This window comes from Ursus maritimus, unplaced genomic scaffold (genome assembly GCF_017311325.1).
Source record: "Ursus maritimus isolate PB19 unplaced genomic scaffold, ASM1731132v1 scaffold_3, whole genome shotgun sequence".
NCBI lineage: Eukaryota > Metazoa > Chordata > Mammalia > Carnivora > Ursidae > Ursus > Ursus maritimus.
This window is the reverse complement of record NW_024425563.1, coordinates 94296743-94311189: the sequence shown is the minus strand read 5'-3', so window position 1 is coordinate 94311189 and position 14447 is coordinate 94296743. Positions and strand designations below refer to the sequence as shown.

Below are 14447 nucleotides of genomic sequence, written 5' to 3'. Positions count from 1 at the left end.
GGGGGGGGTCCAGCCCCCCGCCACACAGACAGACACCGAAGGGGAACACGGTGGGGCTGGGGGGGGCCGACAGCTACTGGGGTACACGTGGGAACTGCTCAGAAACAGCTGGAATGAGGTGAGCTTAAAGGAGGGAAAGGTCGCTTCCTGACTCGGGAAAGACCTCCTTGCTTCCCCGTCCTGAAGAAGGGGCTGACACAGAGCTCTCCTGGGAAATCGAACCCATCCCACCTAGCCCACTGCAGGGTGACAAAACCAGGGAACAGAAAATGAAAAGGCCTATTTCTAGGAGACCGTCCTCACAACTGGGTAGCAGGTAATGGACTAGACCGTAAACCTCCAGATTCTGATGGGTTCTAAAGGACAGAGGTGGGGCCTCAGTCCCCCCTCAGCAACAAGGCAGAACTGGGAGGGGGCTCAGCGCCTGTCCACGGTCCTCCTACGGCAAGCTTTTCAGGGCCCTGTACCATTCCTGGATGCTTTCCAGGCTGCTGGTGAAAGCCAAGTGTTCATCTGGACACACAAAGCACTTCCTTCTCCTGACCCTGGTCCCCTGGGAGTGTGAGCCCGAGCTGGGGGGCTGGGGTCAGGGAGGGTCGTGGTGGCAGGGCACGCAGGGCTGGCGGCTGAGTGGGGGCGTGCTCACGGTCAGTCAGGCAGCTGCTTCCTGCCCCGGGAGTGCAGAGGAAGCCCAGCGGACGCTGCCTTGGAGGTGGAGAGCAAAAACTCGGGAGTCAGAGGAGGCAGGGCCCACTGCTCTGGGTGGGCAAGCCTGCCTCCTTGCCCGTGGGGAGAGCAGTACCCAGTGAAGACCACAGAGCTGGTGGCTCTTAAGACAGCAGATCATCTAAGTTCTGCGAAGAGTGTGGACACTTTGCTTAAGGGCAAGAAGGAAGATCTTCCTTTTTCTCCTTCAAGCCTCAGAATCGAGACAAAAGACCCCGACCCACCCCAACAGAGAACCGCAAGCGAGCCGTTAGAAACTCCACAGGCAACACATGGAATGTCTTGAAATATTGACATCTGTTCACCCTGGGTACTGGTGGAGGCTTTCATTCTTATCTGCACTTCCTGGTTGGATTTAACAGAAGACAGAAACAGCCGGTGTGGTGGCTGTCCCTGCAGAGAGCACACGGGGGTCCCTGCAATCTGTACGTTACTCCTTGATGAGCACACAACGCTGCTGGAGAAACAGAGCAGCCAGGATTCGGCCATGGTGCCCCCCGGCCTGCCTACGCGTCTGGGAGGACACCCCTGCATAGCACGACCCCTGGGAGCTCGGCTCGGCGCGAGCCTGACTCCAGCACACGGCAACCCACAGATGTCAAGTAAACTGCTCTGTGTTGCTCCGAAATTAGGAAAGCTGACAAGATCACCCCTACCCCTAGTTTTAGTTATTCTCCCCAGACGTCAAGGGAGCAAAAGTGGCCGTGGTGGACACAGAGTGCTCTAGAAGGTCAGCAGGACGGCAGCGAGACTCCAGCCCCAGCCACGCCAGAAGGAGCTAACCCACTGACGTGGCCAAAGTGTTGCCCGGATTTCGGACTTCTGAATTGGCTTTTTAACTAGAGGCACCCTTCGTTTTACCGCACTTCACAGATACTGAGTTTTGTGTTTTTTTTTTTTTTTCCACAAATTTTAGGAATTTACAACTTTGTGGCAGCCCTGTATCCAGCACACCCACCAGCCCCATTTCCCCAACAGGATTTGCTCACTTCCTGTCTCTGTGTCGCATTTTGGTAATTCTCTCAATATTCCAAACTTTTCACTCTTATCCTACCTGCCAGGGTGCTGCGATGTGATGACTCCCTGAGAGCTCAGAGGACAGTTAGCATGAAGGTGTGCACACCGTCTTCACTCAGACACAGTGCTGCTACCTCACGCTTGCTCGGCCACAGTGCAAACCCCCCTCTGGGGCGCACCGGGAAACCAAAGAGCTCCCGGGGCTCGCTTTATGGCCGCGCTGGCTCTCCTGCGCTGGTCTGGAGCTGAGCCTGCAGTACCCCAGCTCAAGCTCATTTCTCGGGACAGGCAGTGTGCAAACACTGACGGCAAACGAGAAGCATCACGGTTTCCTCCCTGTGATCTACAGAATTTGTTTCAAGTTCCCCATAATTATGTTTAAATCTCACGGCACAGTAAACGTCCGTCACCCCTGTCGCCGTGAGCAACCGCAGTGCCCATCTACACAGAACCGCAGGTGCAGGCACTTCGAAGCTGGAGTCTAACTTACGCACCGCATGTGAAAGCAAGACATGGAAGGCAGGTCAGTGGGACCTTTCTGCACGTCCCAGACCAGTCGAGAGTGGTTCAGCTCCCTCCCCACCCGAACAAAGCAAATGCTGCACGCCTGTACGGGACATGGGTGTAGTTACATCCACATTGTTTGTAGTGAAGACGGCAATGACCCTGACCCCACAGGACTCTCTTGTCTGGCCCTTTACATTGAAAGCCACAGCCTAATTTAGGGCCAAGCAAAAAGGCCTCACTAGGAAACCCTATCCTGTTCGGATATTCTGAGGAATTGAAGGTGGAACACATGCCTGGGCATCAGTGCTCCCCACCCTCCTCCACGGGCGTGGGGTCGACGGGAAAACCGGGTACAGATGAGGATATGTTTCTGGAGCCCACCTGGAACCCGGCTCCTGACAAAACACATCCTGGTAAAGGTACCCCGTTGCTAGTAATCATCTACCTGATTATGGACTAGTTGAGAAATGGTACTAATATTTATTTAAATTTACAATCTTAATTATAATCATCACCTCTCAACAATGTTTCTGCTGCACTGGCGGTAGGCGGTATGCTCCGTGTGTGTGCCACATTTTCTGGTAACCCCCTCATCCTGGCCACCCAAGAGCCCTGCATACCCGCTGCATCTGCCGTGACAGGAGAGAGCCTGCCCGTGAATTCTCTCTCCACCCGTCACTTCGGGGGCCAGGGGAATGCGTGTGACGTCAGGATAGGAAACTTAGACCATCAATTCCCAACCTTCCCCAAACCAGTCAAAGGTCAAAAGCTTAATGGAAACTATTTCACACAATCTACTTTATTTAAAAAACGGGGAGTGGACATAGCCCTGCCGGCACTGCAGACCAGCATCATCGGCCCTTGCAGACAGCCCACTGCCCACTGCTGCCCCTCCACCCGCCTGCTTCCCCAGCAGCACAATGCACTCTCAGATGTGTGGGGAGCAAGCATCTCCCAAGCCTGGGCTCCCCACAAGAGGATGGAGAAACTGTGTCTGCATCCACAGGGAGAAGGGGAGGTCAGCCCAGAGGAGGCACAAGAGGGACCCAGGCTCCACAGGGAAGACGCAGGCCACCCTGCTCTGGCCCCAGCTCTGGGGCTCCCCCACCATGACCAACCCTGGTGTGGCCCCGGATTGCTTGCTCCATCCCTCGGTTTCTGAATTTACCTCCTTACCAGAGGGCCTGGCAGAAACCTAGCTCGAAAGACTGTTAACAATCGCACTAGCTCACGGCTTCGTGGAGCTTAGGAAGCTCCAGGCACTGTTCTATGGAGTTTATTTAATTCTGAAACAGCCTGACGGATGAGGAGGTGTAGACACAACTGCTCCTGACCGAGCCAGGGGTCCCACCCAGGGAGCTGCCTCTGAGGCCAGGCCCGTGGCCTGGAGGAGGTGAGGAGCATGGAAGCACCCAGAAGTGTCCAGGTCCATGAGCAGTGGTCGGGGTGGACCAGCTGTTTTCCTGAAGACCTGCACGCAACAAAGGCGACACAATTCAAACCAACTTTCCTGCAGATTCACTATTTCCATTTTTTGCACCTAAAGAACGAACTTATCACAACTATTTCAAATTCTCAGGATGAAAATGCAATTCCCTCTGCAAAGCAGGGACTGCTCCCTGACTTGCTGCTGGTGGTTCTGAAGGGCTCCTGGCCAGGACAGGCAGCATCTCTTCCTCCAAAGAGCCCAGGGGACTCCAGGGCCATGTCTGTGTGGCTCTCCTGGTGTATCACAAACGCTTGGGAACGCTCCTCTGGGAGGGAATATAGGGTGAGGTCGTGGTAGCCGGGAGTGAACTGGGAAGAATGACAGAGGCGCTGCCCCTACCCCGTCTCTGCCCCCGACCGGCGCAGGGACAGAGACACTGGAGCGTCGCCAGGCATCCCATCCTGCATGAACCAGCTGGTCTGGGAGTGTTGGGGGATCTCTAAGCACTGTCCTGCCCTGACCAGTCTCACGTGGGACAGAGAAGAGCTTCACCCCCCCCACCCTGCCAAGTTCGAATGAGAGCGGAGAACCACCAAAAACCATCCATTTTAATACCAAGAAACTGGCGACCACGAATGCACCACTGGGGTGATGCAATTTGGGGTGGGAGAGGGCGACCCCTACCTCCTGTGCCCCCTTCTTGTTGGAATGCCTCACGGTGTCCAGGCCCTCACCCCTCTCTGCAGAGAAGCCCTAGGCCTTCAACACCTGGAGGGGCCACCAAGGGGCTTCAGGACAGGCGAGCACAGGTTGATGGGGCCAGGGTGCTGCCAGGGCTGAGCGGGGAGGGGGAAGAAAAGGGAAGAAGCCCCTGGACCCCCCAGTAGTATCTCTCCAGTGAAGACGGCGGTGACAGACTGCTAGCTAACACGGACCCTGGAGCCGATGCTCTCTGGAACCTCACCTTACCTGGCTCGACCCTGACCACCCACATCAGAGCCCAGCGATGCCTAAGGGGTGCTGGGGTATCACAGAGTGTTAGAGACCATTGCTCAGGGAGGTGAGTTCTGTCCCCACCCAGAGAGCAGCATTAGGCAGGTAGGCAATCGTGAGTTTTATTATTAGCATGCACAGTGTGTCTGGTGGACACCTGGCCATTTCTGGGTCAGTCATCTCAGCACAGGTTAGCGGCATGGGGACCGAGAGCAGATTAACTTGAGAAAGCAGCTGCAGGGTGAGCCCAGCCGCGCCCCTGTGTGTGCTTCACGGCAGCAGAAGAGGTAGTGGGGACGCGTGACAGTGACTGCCCGAGCGCCACGCACCTCCCCGCGTGCCGGGATGCCTTCCAAAGTTTCCTTCCTCAGTGTGATCACCAGCATTTAGGAATCGACACCCAGTGCACATCCAGTGTGCTCTGGAACTCGCCCGTTAAAGGCAGGCTGTCCCAAGCGCCAAAGAGCACAGCGCGCGACAACGGTCCCGAGCGAGGCCGCGTCGGGTGGAGGCCGTGCTGCACCGGGATTTGCAACCCAAGCCAGCAGAGCCGACCTCTGGAATGTCATGTGACCCGCCTGTCTGGAAGGTCATCTTTTCCTCGGTGCCACAAACCTTGTCTGACCCAAATTTTACTCTCCAATTTGGAGACTTAGACAATTGAGCTCATAGACAGAGTCTGGCTAAGAAGCTGGGATAAAAGTAACTTGCCCCAAACACACTAAATTTCGAGTGATCAAAACGAAGGAAACTTAAGAGCCTCTCCCTTCCGTCTGAGGACGTCCTGGCCGTCACAGCTGTGACGCAGAGCAGCTAAGCAGCGCAGCGCTGGCCGCTCCCAGACCCTCACCAAGTTTGTCTGTGGAGGAGATAATGTCAGCGGGCACGGACGAGTCCAGATCGGCGTCCAAAATCCCCAGGGGGTCCAGCTGCGCTACATGGTGCCCTCGTATCTACGGACGGGCCAGCGAGGGAGGGGGACACACACAAAAGGACAGGAGAAAAAAAAGAGGGAAGGGGTAAAAAAAAGTAAAATTACATTAAAATTAGCGTTTACAGATTAATTCTCACCCACGTTTGAAGAAACAGTTACCGGAGCATCATCAAAATTTACACAACTAATTCCGAGAGGATCAAGTTTTGCAATGTGGTGACCCCTGACCTGGAAGCAATAACACAAGCAGTCATTAAGCAGGACCCGCGGGCTGTGGGGGGGAAAAGTTACACTTGGTCAAACCTGAACCCAAAGTAACAAAATTATTAAAAAAAAAAAAAAAAAGCCTTCAAATATTTTATCGTGAAAGCACTCTTGTGCTTGTAAAAGAGATAAACTCAGGTCACAGTAAACTTGGCAGTTCTGGGGATCCTTGCCGTTTCCTTGGATAAACGAAGTGGGACACGCTGGGGGGCTGATGCCCGCGTGGGGCCGTGCCGCTCAGCATGTCAGTGCCCCCAAGGAGGGGAGCACAGGTGTTGGTTTGGGGAGCGCGGGCCCTGCTGAGGGGCGCAGGGGCTTCGGCATCTGATCTGAACTGCCTAAGAAGCAAAAGGAGGAAGAAAATTCCTCCCAACTTCAAGTCTTGGCTATTTGACCCACGACTGTTTGCTAGCAGCTTGAGAAGGGGTGGCTGAGGACGGGAACCTGGGACCGTGTGATGTTACGAGGCTGCAGGAGGCAGGCAACGGTCAGAAGCATCAGATGCACCTCCTTCCTCCAGATGTGCCCACGGAACAACACTCCAGAGCACATGGCCATGCCGGCCACATGGCTCGGAGCATCTGTCCACACCCATTGCCCTGCCCCATGCCACCTGCCCCAACCCGTGGCATCTCTTGGAAATATGCCCAGGAGAGATGAGACCTCCATGTGATCCACGGAAGAGGTGGTGGCAGGGGAGCCCAGGGATCCCAGAAGGGACACCCCAGCCCCAGGCCTGATTTCTCCTCTTGTCCTCAGATCTACTCTCAGGTGTTTGGATCTGAATTCTGGACTCTTTCTTCCCTGCCACGTGGAGAAAGGTTGGAGGAAACCCACGTGTCCTGCCTAACAGCCTCTGACAGCGTGGACAGCTAACTGGGAGGCTCCTGGAGACCGCCCTGCCCCTCACCTGCCTCTCACGCACCCGGGGGCTCTGCTTCTGTCCCAAACTCTACGGGTTCATTTCCTCTTGTCGTACATGGGTGCTGGCGACTGAGAAGGGGGGGGCACCCCTTCCGGTCACTGCTCCCTCCAGGTGATCAGCAGCCCCCTCAACACCCCAGCAAGGACTGTTTTTCCCTGCCCCTGAGTTTTTCTTGTCAACTTATGGAAAGAAACAGGAGCTACTTATAGGTCAGGTGCTCCAAGCAGCAAGGACATGCTCAAGCAGGGTCAGACTGGGTCAGACCCGGCTCCTTTGCTCCTGGCATATTTTGTTTTTGCCAGGCTCCTGGTTACATGACACATCACTTGGGGGGCCCTCTGTCATTGATGTGCTGCCGGCCAGCAGGTGTGGCCTTACCTGGTAGGCTCTGATGAGAGACTGCACTGCCAAGTGGTCCTCCACCAGCTTGTCCACGTTGGGCTGTGCGGCCACCAGGGGCTGTGCTCGTGCCATGGCAGACAGGGAGCCCGGGCTCAGGGGGAGCGGGCTCTGGTAGGCGGTGCCCGGCGGCGCTCCGGCATTGGTGTTTCGGAAAAAAATGTCCCATGACTAAAGACAAAGAAGGAACTCGCATTACCCCATGGCTCACCCAGAACGTAGGACTCATTTTTAGCAGTGTTCCTGGCAGGCAAGTCACGTCCCGGTTATATTCGCCCACCACAGGCTGGTTCGGCTGACTTGCTCCTACGCTGGACAGCCCAATTCCACCCCTGAAAGGTGGGGCCCTGCTTCCATTATTCCCTCGGGATGCCCCCTCTTACCCCCCACCCCTAAGACGCAGATGACGTGAGGCTGCCCTTCCATCAAAACCCCAAAGGCCCAAGGTCATGCAGCTCTGCTGCACTCCAGTAGCATGCCAACCGCTTCCATGGTGGGAGGCCCGGGAGGCAGGTGAACAGAGGCCTTCCCACCCCATCTGGCCCCAGCCCAGTCATCTGGAAGACCAGAGCTCCTGGCCCTTGTCTGTAGGTCTGCAGCTGCCCCAACGGGACCACCTGAGGGGGACTGAGCATTCCAAGTGTCTCTCTAGACTCAGAGGCTAGGCATAGTCTTGGGGGGTCCGGGCTGACCTTGCTCATGCTTGTGTTCCCAGGAGTGAGATGGAATCGGGGCCCCTGTAAGGGGCCCAAGGCTCATATCTGCAAGCCTGCCATGCTCCCTCACTGACCGCTGGAGAAACAGCCTTGTCCATAATTCAGGAGGGCCACTAAAGAGCCACGGCAGGTGCATGCTCAGAGACAGAACTTGGGATCTCAGCTCTGACCCATGGAGAACCTCACTGGCGTTACCGCTGCTCCCTATTTCCTCTGTGCTAACATGAATGATCTCGTTTCCTTCCGTCCTTCTGTTCTCAGTATTCCGTGCTTGGAAGATTCAATTTACAATTTACGGAGATACCGTGAACTTTAATAGTTTATCATCTCATGCAAAGATATGAGGTTTCAAAAAAAATACTGCTGAGCTCATAGAGAGGAAGGCTTAATAACATTCCTCTGCAAAGAAGAACATTACTGAAAACCAGCAGGTTCAGACAGAGGAAAATGTTTGTTGTCTTTCCTCGCTGTCTGAGGTTCTTCCGTCAGTAAGCTGATTTAGATTCAGGACAAACATCGTTGGACTTTTGCGCTCGCCATCGCAGGAAGAACTACCGGGATGCCATCCAGAGGAGCTCGGCCGGGACTCGGCGGGCATCGCACGGGTGGTCCGTATGTGGACTGATGCCATGGTGTCGGTCCTCATGGTCTTCTGGCTTTCTCAGGCAGGCACCATTCAGAGCTGTTCGGGGCCCCTGAGCGACTGGTCACAAGCTTGTCACCGGCAAAGGCCTGGAGCACTGCCTCACGTGGGGCAGTCTGGCCTCTCCTTACAACTGCTTTGGAGGGAACTTTGCAGAACGTTTAAATCATTCTACGATAAGAATGCATTTCTTTTGTATTCAGAAAAGGTAATTTTTAAAAATCACGTTAGCAGGATGATCGTCCAACACTGAGTTGTACACTTCACATGATTCTGTGTCTCAATAACAATTTTAAAACGTTTTAGCTCATTAGTCCAGGTTTTACTGTTTTTACCTCTCTGGTTAATTTTCAGTGTGTCAGCTGACGGTAGATAGGATGCGGGGCTCTCTCCTGGCACCTGCCTTAATGCCGATGAAAAGCCCCTTGTGCCACAAAACTGGACAGCGGGGGCACCCTCTGCAATCCAGGACTCGGGGGCCCAGGGCCATCTCTTCACCCCTCCCGTCAAACTACTGCCACCAACACTCTGGTGTGCCTCTGACACGGGTGAAAGGCAGCGTGTCCACAAGGGAAGGCAGCTGCCCTTGTCTCTGGAGGGAAAGAGGCCACCTGGGTGTCGACTCCTAAGGGAAGGTAAGGCTGCCTCCCTGCTCCCACCTGGTTCACTACAAGGACACAAACAGCTAACACACTGGACACAGCCCCCCCCCCCATACTTCTGACTTTGGGGACATTTGTCAGAATGTCTCAGTGAGCCCCTGCATCTGGGGAGTGGCTCTGGTCCTGGGCTCTCCCAGGCCTCTGTCCAGGCCTCCAGTGACCGAGGGCTTGGCCCAGAAGGAGCCCCTCTGAGGCGGCAGCGAGGCAAAAGGCAAGAGTATGCCACCCTGAGTGCCAGGACAGCCACGCCACGGGACGGCCACAGGGACATGGGTCAGCGGGCAGCCGTCACATAAACAGCATCGCTCACCAGCCCACCCTGCCAAGGAAACGCAGAAATGAAAGGCCTCTCCCGCAGACGCGGTGGGCACAACCAGGAGACAAAAGCTGCAGGGGCCCTGTCCAGGCCAGCCTGTGAAGGGGGGCGGGGTGTCGATCACCACCATCAGGCCTCCTCCCTCTGACCTTCTTTTGTGCTCGGAATAAAACTCCAGGTGATTTCTAATTGGCTGAGAACAAATGCACAGCCGCAAGCCCTGCTGGTGCTGGAGGCGCTCAGAAGAAACTGGTTCACGCCAGTCCTGCAGAAAGGGGGGGTCAGCAGGAGGACCAGGGCAGCAATGCAGCGCCCGCCTCCCCCGTCGCTCACCCCCACACACAGTGGGGCTGGGCACCTGCGCTCCGGTGAGCTGCCCCCACAGCAGCAGCGAGCCCCCTTCCACCGAGACGGGGGACGCTTTCACACGCGCACCTCTGCAAGTGGAGTCCGGTGACTTGCACACCCAGCGCCCTGCAACTTAAAACGGGCACGTTTCAATGTCAGTCAGACCTCACAAAAGCTGACCGAAAAAAGTCTCTGCAAGCAGAGGTCATGTTTTGGCTGCAGGCCTCACTACCCCATCCAATAGTTTCCGCTCCCCAAGCGGCCTCTCTCTCTCTCATCCCTGGACCCTGAATACTGGGCCTCGTCCCCTCCCGGAGAGGGCTTCCTGTCTGAGGAGCACAGCCCTTGCTGGTACACACCTCGGCAGGAGGTTTTATAGACCTGTGCGCTCACTGGCTGCCACACTCCGTGAAGAGGTGGCCGTGAGGCTGCAGCAGCCGGTTGGGGGGCCCCTCCCCTCTGTGAGGAGGAAGCTTCCAGAAGAGGATGCCTGCCCCTGCCCATCTGCTCGAGCCTGGCGGTGTGAGGCTGTCGTGCCATTGAGGCAAGTGGCCCCAGGCTTCTTACTGAGTGAGAAAAACCCTGTGTGTGTGCGCACGCATGCGCCACATTCACATTCCTCTCGGAGCCAAACTCCTTCCTCTTGTCTGGACACCCCAGCCCTATGGTGTGGTGACCTGTGCCTCCAGCATTAACTGTGGCAACAAAGCAGAAGTGAAAGGGAGGAAGCCCAGGGACCGGTGAGGGTGGGGGTGATTTCACAGCACGGACTCTAACAGTGCCTCTGGAGAAGTCTCTGGAACACCCACAACCAACAAGGCACAGTGGACCCTGGCTGTTGTCTCGGGCTACGGTACCCGGGCCAGAGGGTGGCTTTCTGTGTCAGATGGAGCCAGGCGGGAGTCCCAACCCTGCCACACGGCCATGAGCTCATCGCCTCCTCCAAGTGCGACATAAGCCACCAGCCACCACAGACTCACACCGAGGGTCCAGACACCCCGTCACCAATGCCCCAGCCTCCAACCTCTTCATCTGCCTCTGGTGCACAACTAACCCACCGAGGAAACTCTCTCTCCCCCTGCCTGCCCCTGAACCTACCAGTGGCCACTGACAGACACTCTGTCCTCTATCCACCGCTGGAGAGGCAGTGGTTGCCTGCAGGGAGGACCAGAGAAGGCACCTGCCCCTGGGAGGCCAGCTCCTCCACCCAGCAAGACAGGAGGCTTCCGGTGACGTTCCTGGCAGAACGGTATTCCCAAAGGCACACAGGTCGTACGCAGGTAGTGTTCCGTGACAAGGTGTGAGCACTGTCACTCACGAGTTCAATCCCACGGACACCCACTGAGGCTGCCTCTGCACAGGCCGTTTTCAGGTTTAGGGACAGGCGAACGACCACAAAGAGCCCCTCTCTCAGGAATGGCAGGAACATGAGTGAGCGTGGGAATTCAGAGCAGGCACAGGGGTGGCGGTGGAAGAAGACGGCACTTCGGGGGCAGCCAGTGCCATGAGCCCTGTGGGACAGGGTGACCCAGTAGAGACAAAACTGGAGAGTTGGCAGAAGCCAGGCCACAGGCCACGCGGGAAGAGGGGACAGCCATCAGCGGAGGTGTGGGCTGCCACCCCCCTCCCACGAGTGGGGCTGAGACCCTCACTTGTTGCCAAAATGGACCTTACCAAAACGTGGTAGGTTTTGAGTATAAGTAAGTACAGTATTCTGGTCGAAACGACACCAAAATTCTTACTTTCAATTTTAGATCAACGAAAGCATTCACCTATAACTTATGAAACTCTGTTCCAAAAGCCATCACCCCCAAGCCCCCACCAACCTCCCAGACCTCCTGTAACGACGACGGACTCTCCCAGCCATCACACACCCTCTCTGCCCTAAGCAGAGGAAGCCCTTTGAAGGCTGTGCACACCTTAAGGAAGCTACTCCAGGCTTTGCACACAGTCGGTGCTCAACACACTTGAGTCAAACTCAGACAGGTTCAGACTCCTCCACAGGGTGAACAGCCTGACAAGTCAGCTGTAGTGCTAGGCATGGTGTCACCAGGGCGTCAGGTGCGGTGGTAGGTGGGGTGCCAGCTGTTGACACCTGCGGCCTCGAGAATCCAGAGGCTCCACCTCACCCGGAAAAGCTGCTGACACTGGTGAGCGCGGCACTGCTCACCAGGGCACATGGGTGTGAGCAGTCAGTGAGGCAAGTGGACTCTGTCCTCAATTATCTACTGTCAGCAGATCACCGGCACCTCAGGGCCAAGTTCCTGGCCATGGAGTTCCCATCAGAGACCGTTCATGGAGTGCTTCAGTGTCGGAGGGGCGGCAAACACGCCACCCCTTTCACCTGCCTGGAAAGCCCCCCAGGGTGTGTCAGACATGGCGGCCAGCTCGAGTGTGTGACCTAAGGGCCCGACGCACAGCGAGTGCATGGCGGTGGCGAGTCTGCCTCCCAGGGTCTGGACGGGGCCAAAGAAGCCGCTTCAGCTGCGCGTGTGTGCTCACCAGAACCTGGCCTGCAGAGGGAGTCACCCCTGTACTGGCACACCTTCTCACACTTTGAAAAGCAGCCACAGGATATTTGGATTTGTTCCAGAAACTGAGGATCAACACTCAACCGTGGGGTTACCGTGTACTCTAGCCGCCCAATTCCACGCCGCTGGTCCTGGGCTGACCAGCCCGTTTTCCTCCTGTTCAAAGTCCCTTTCAGATGCTGCTCTGCCTTAGGCCTACCCGCCCGCAGGACGCACCTCGCTCTGGCACATGTCACCCGACGCCACCACCGCCCTCTGCCGGTGCCCTGCCAAGTACCCTGACGTCAAACCAGCCTGGGGAGTGGGTAAGAAGCCTCTGGACTTGACCAAACCCTGGGCATAGAGGCCAGCCCGAGGTTGATGAACTGCGGGTCTGGGTCGGACCCCAGTGCCTTGACGGACAGCCACATTATTAAGGTCCTGTATTAACAGTGCTTCTTAGGTGCTGCCTGCACGAAAGTCAGGGCAGTTAAGTAGCCAGTGGCCATCCTGAGCAAGGGTTTGGTGGCTCCAGGCTAATTCAGCCAAACAGATGGACAGGCAGCGGCTCCTGAACCTAAGGGTAAGGGTGGTTGCGGGAGGCTGGCCGGCTGCCGGGTGCTGCTCTGAGGCTCCGTCCTCCCCAGCCCCCCGCACACGGGCTCCTCCAGTTTAGAAGGTGTGCTGAAAGCTCTGCACCGTGCCCTATGCATTCAGGTTACTGTGTCCTGTGGCCCAGCCACGGCATGTGGCCATGTGTCTTGTATCCCTGCTGTGCATGAAAAGGCTGCACTGGACGGTTCCCACACCCGCCCGAAGTGCCCTCTTCGTGCCAACTGCTGGGACCCAGCCTTCCCTCAAAACACCGTGTGTGCCCACCCCAAGGTCCCACTGTGAGGCTCTGACCCTTCCATCCACTGGCAAGGCCGCGCCCGGCCCAGCACACGTCTGGGAGGCAGGGACTGGCAGTGCCCTGGGATTCGGGTCTGCCTGACTTTGTGCCATGGAGCTGTTTATACTGCAAGCAGTTAAAACTGGAGGTTCTACCTGGGTACCCCTCCGTCACAGAAACCGAGAAAATACATGCTCAGTCAGAGCCACACGGTCATGCTGAAAGCACAGCACCGGTGAGGTCATGTCTGCAGACGACCTCAGCTACCTTTCCTCTGTGACGGCGTGGGAGCAGAACCTCAACCACCCCCCAAGACGAGCAAAGAACGCTGCCTCAGCTCTGCCCTGTGCAATCTGCTGACCGTGACCGCCGCTCCCCGGCCTCTGCTCGAGATGGAGGCTGGGACCCCTTTAGACCGTGACAGAGAGGACCCGTCTGGTGGCCTCAGGTCCTCCTATGCCTGCAGCACACCCCCCCACAGCTTCCAAGAGAATCCGAGTCCGGAAGTCATGACCACATAGAGGAGAGGCCTCCTTTCCAAGCCCCGAGGGCGGCACCTTGGGCCAAGAGCCTGCAGACCTTCGGACGGCTCAGGGTTTGGCTCATCACAGCCCCCTCCAAGAGAGGCAGACACGTGGCCCCAGGGCTGAGAGGTGGTGCCCAGGCCCGTGCACACAAGGACCCTGCACCAGCACGTCTCCCGCAGCCCCGCACCACCGCACTCAGACCGGACAGCCATGGGCTGCAAACCGCCTCCTGTTTCCTGCACCCTTCAGACATGTGAACCCTATCTCACATCTAAACCTGCAAGTGAAGCCCCCTGGAGATACCGTGCTGACATTCGGGAAGGTGCTCCGCCTACTGGGTGATTTCATACACAAATCACCGTGGTTGAGATACCTTCTGATGTCGGAAGCCGAGTGTCACCGCCGCTTCACAGCCTCCATCACCGAAATCCCACAAAGTACCCCACAGACCTACACTACACGTGTGTCTGTCCGCTAAGGCCTGCAGAGTTCTCCGAGCACAGCCAGGGTGGTTTCAAAACTGCACAGTGAAAAGGCACATGTCACCATGAATTGGGGATGATGTGTTTTTTTCTCTGCTTGTCTGGCTCCCTTACACAAAACGACAGGATTGTGTCTCACGAGAACGGAAGGAAGAGG

General features: G+C 56.7%; 1 protein-coding gene across 1 annotated transcript in view; it reads right to left on the bottom strand.

Moving 5' to 3' along the window:
* OGDH (oxoglutarate dehydrogenase) overlaps positions 1 to 14447 on the bottom strand; it is a 68034-nt gene that overhangs the window by 37812 nt on the left and 15775 nt on the right. Inside the window, exons 3-4 of the mRNA XM_040644469.1 lie at positions 7174 to 7365; positions 5523 to 5625 (exon numbers count right to left, since the gene is read on the bottom strand). Coding sequence (XP_040500403.1) covers positions 5523 to 5625; positions 7174 to 7365 — 295 coding nt within the window. The remainder of the gene's footprint in view (positions 1 to 5522; positions 5626 to 7173; positions 7366 to 14447) is intronic.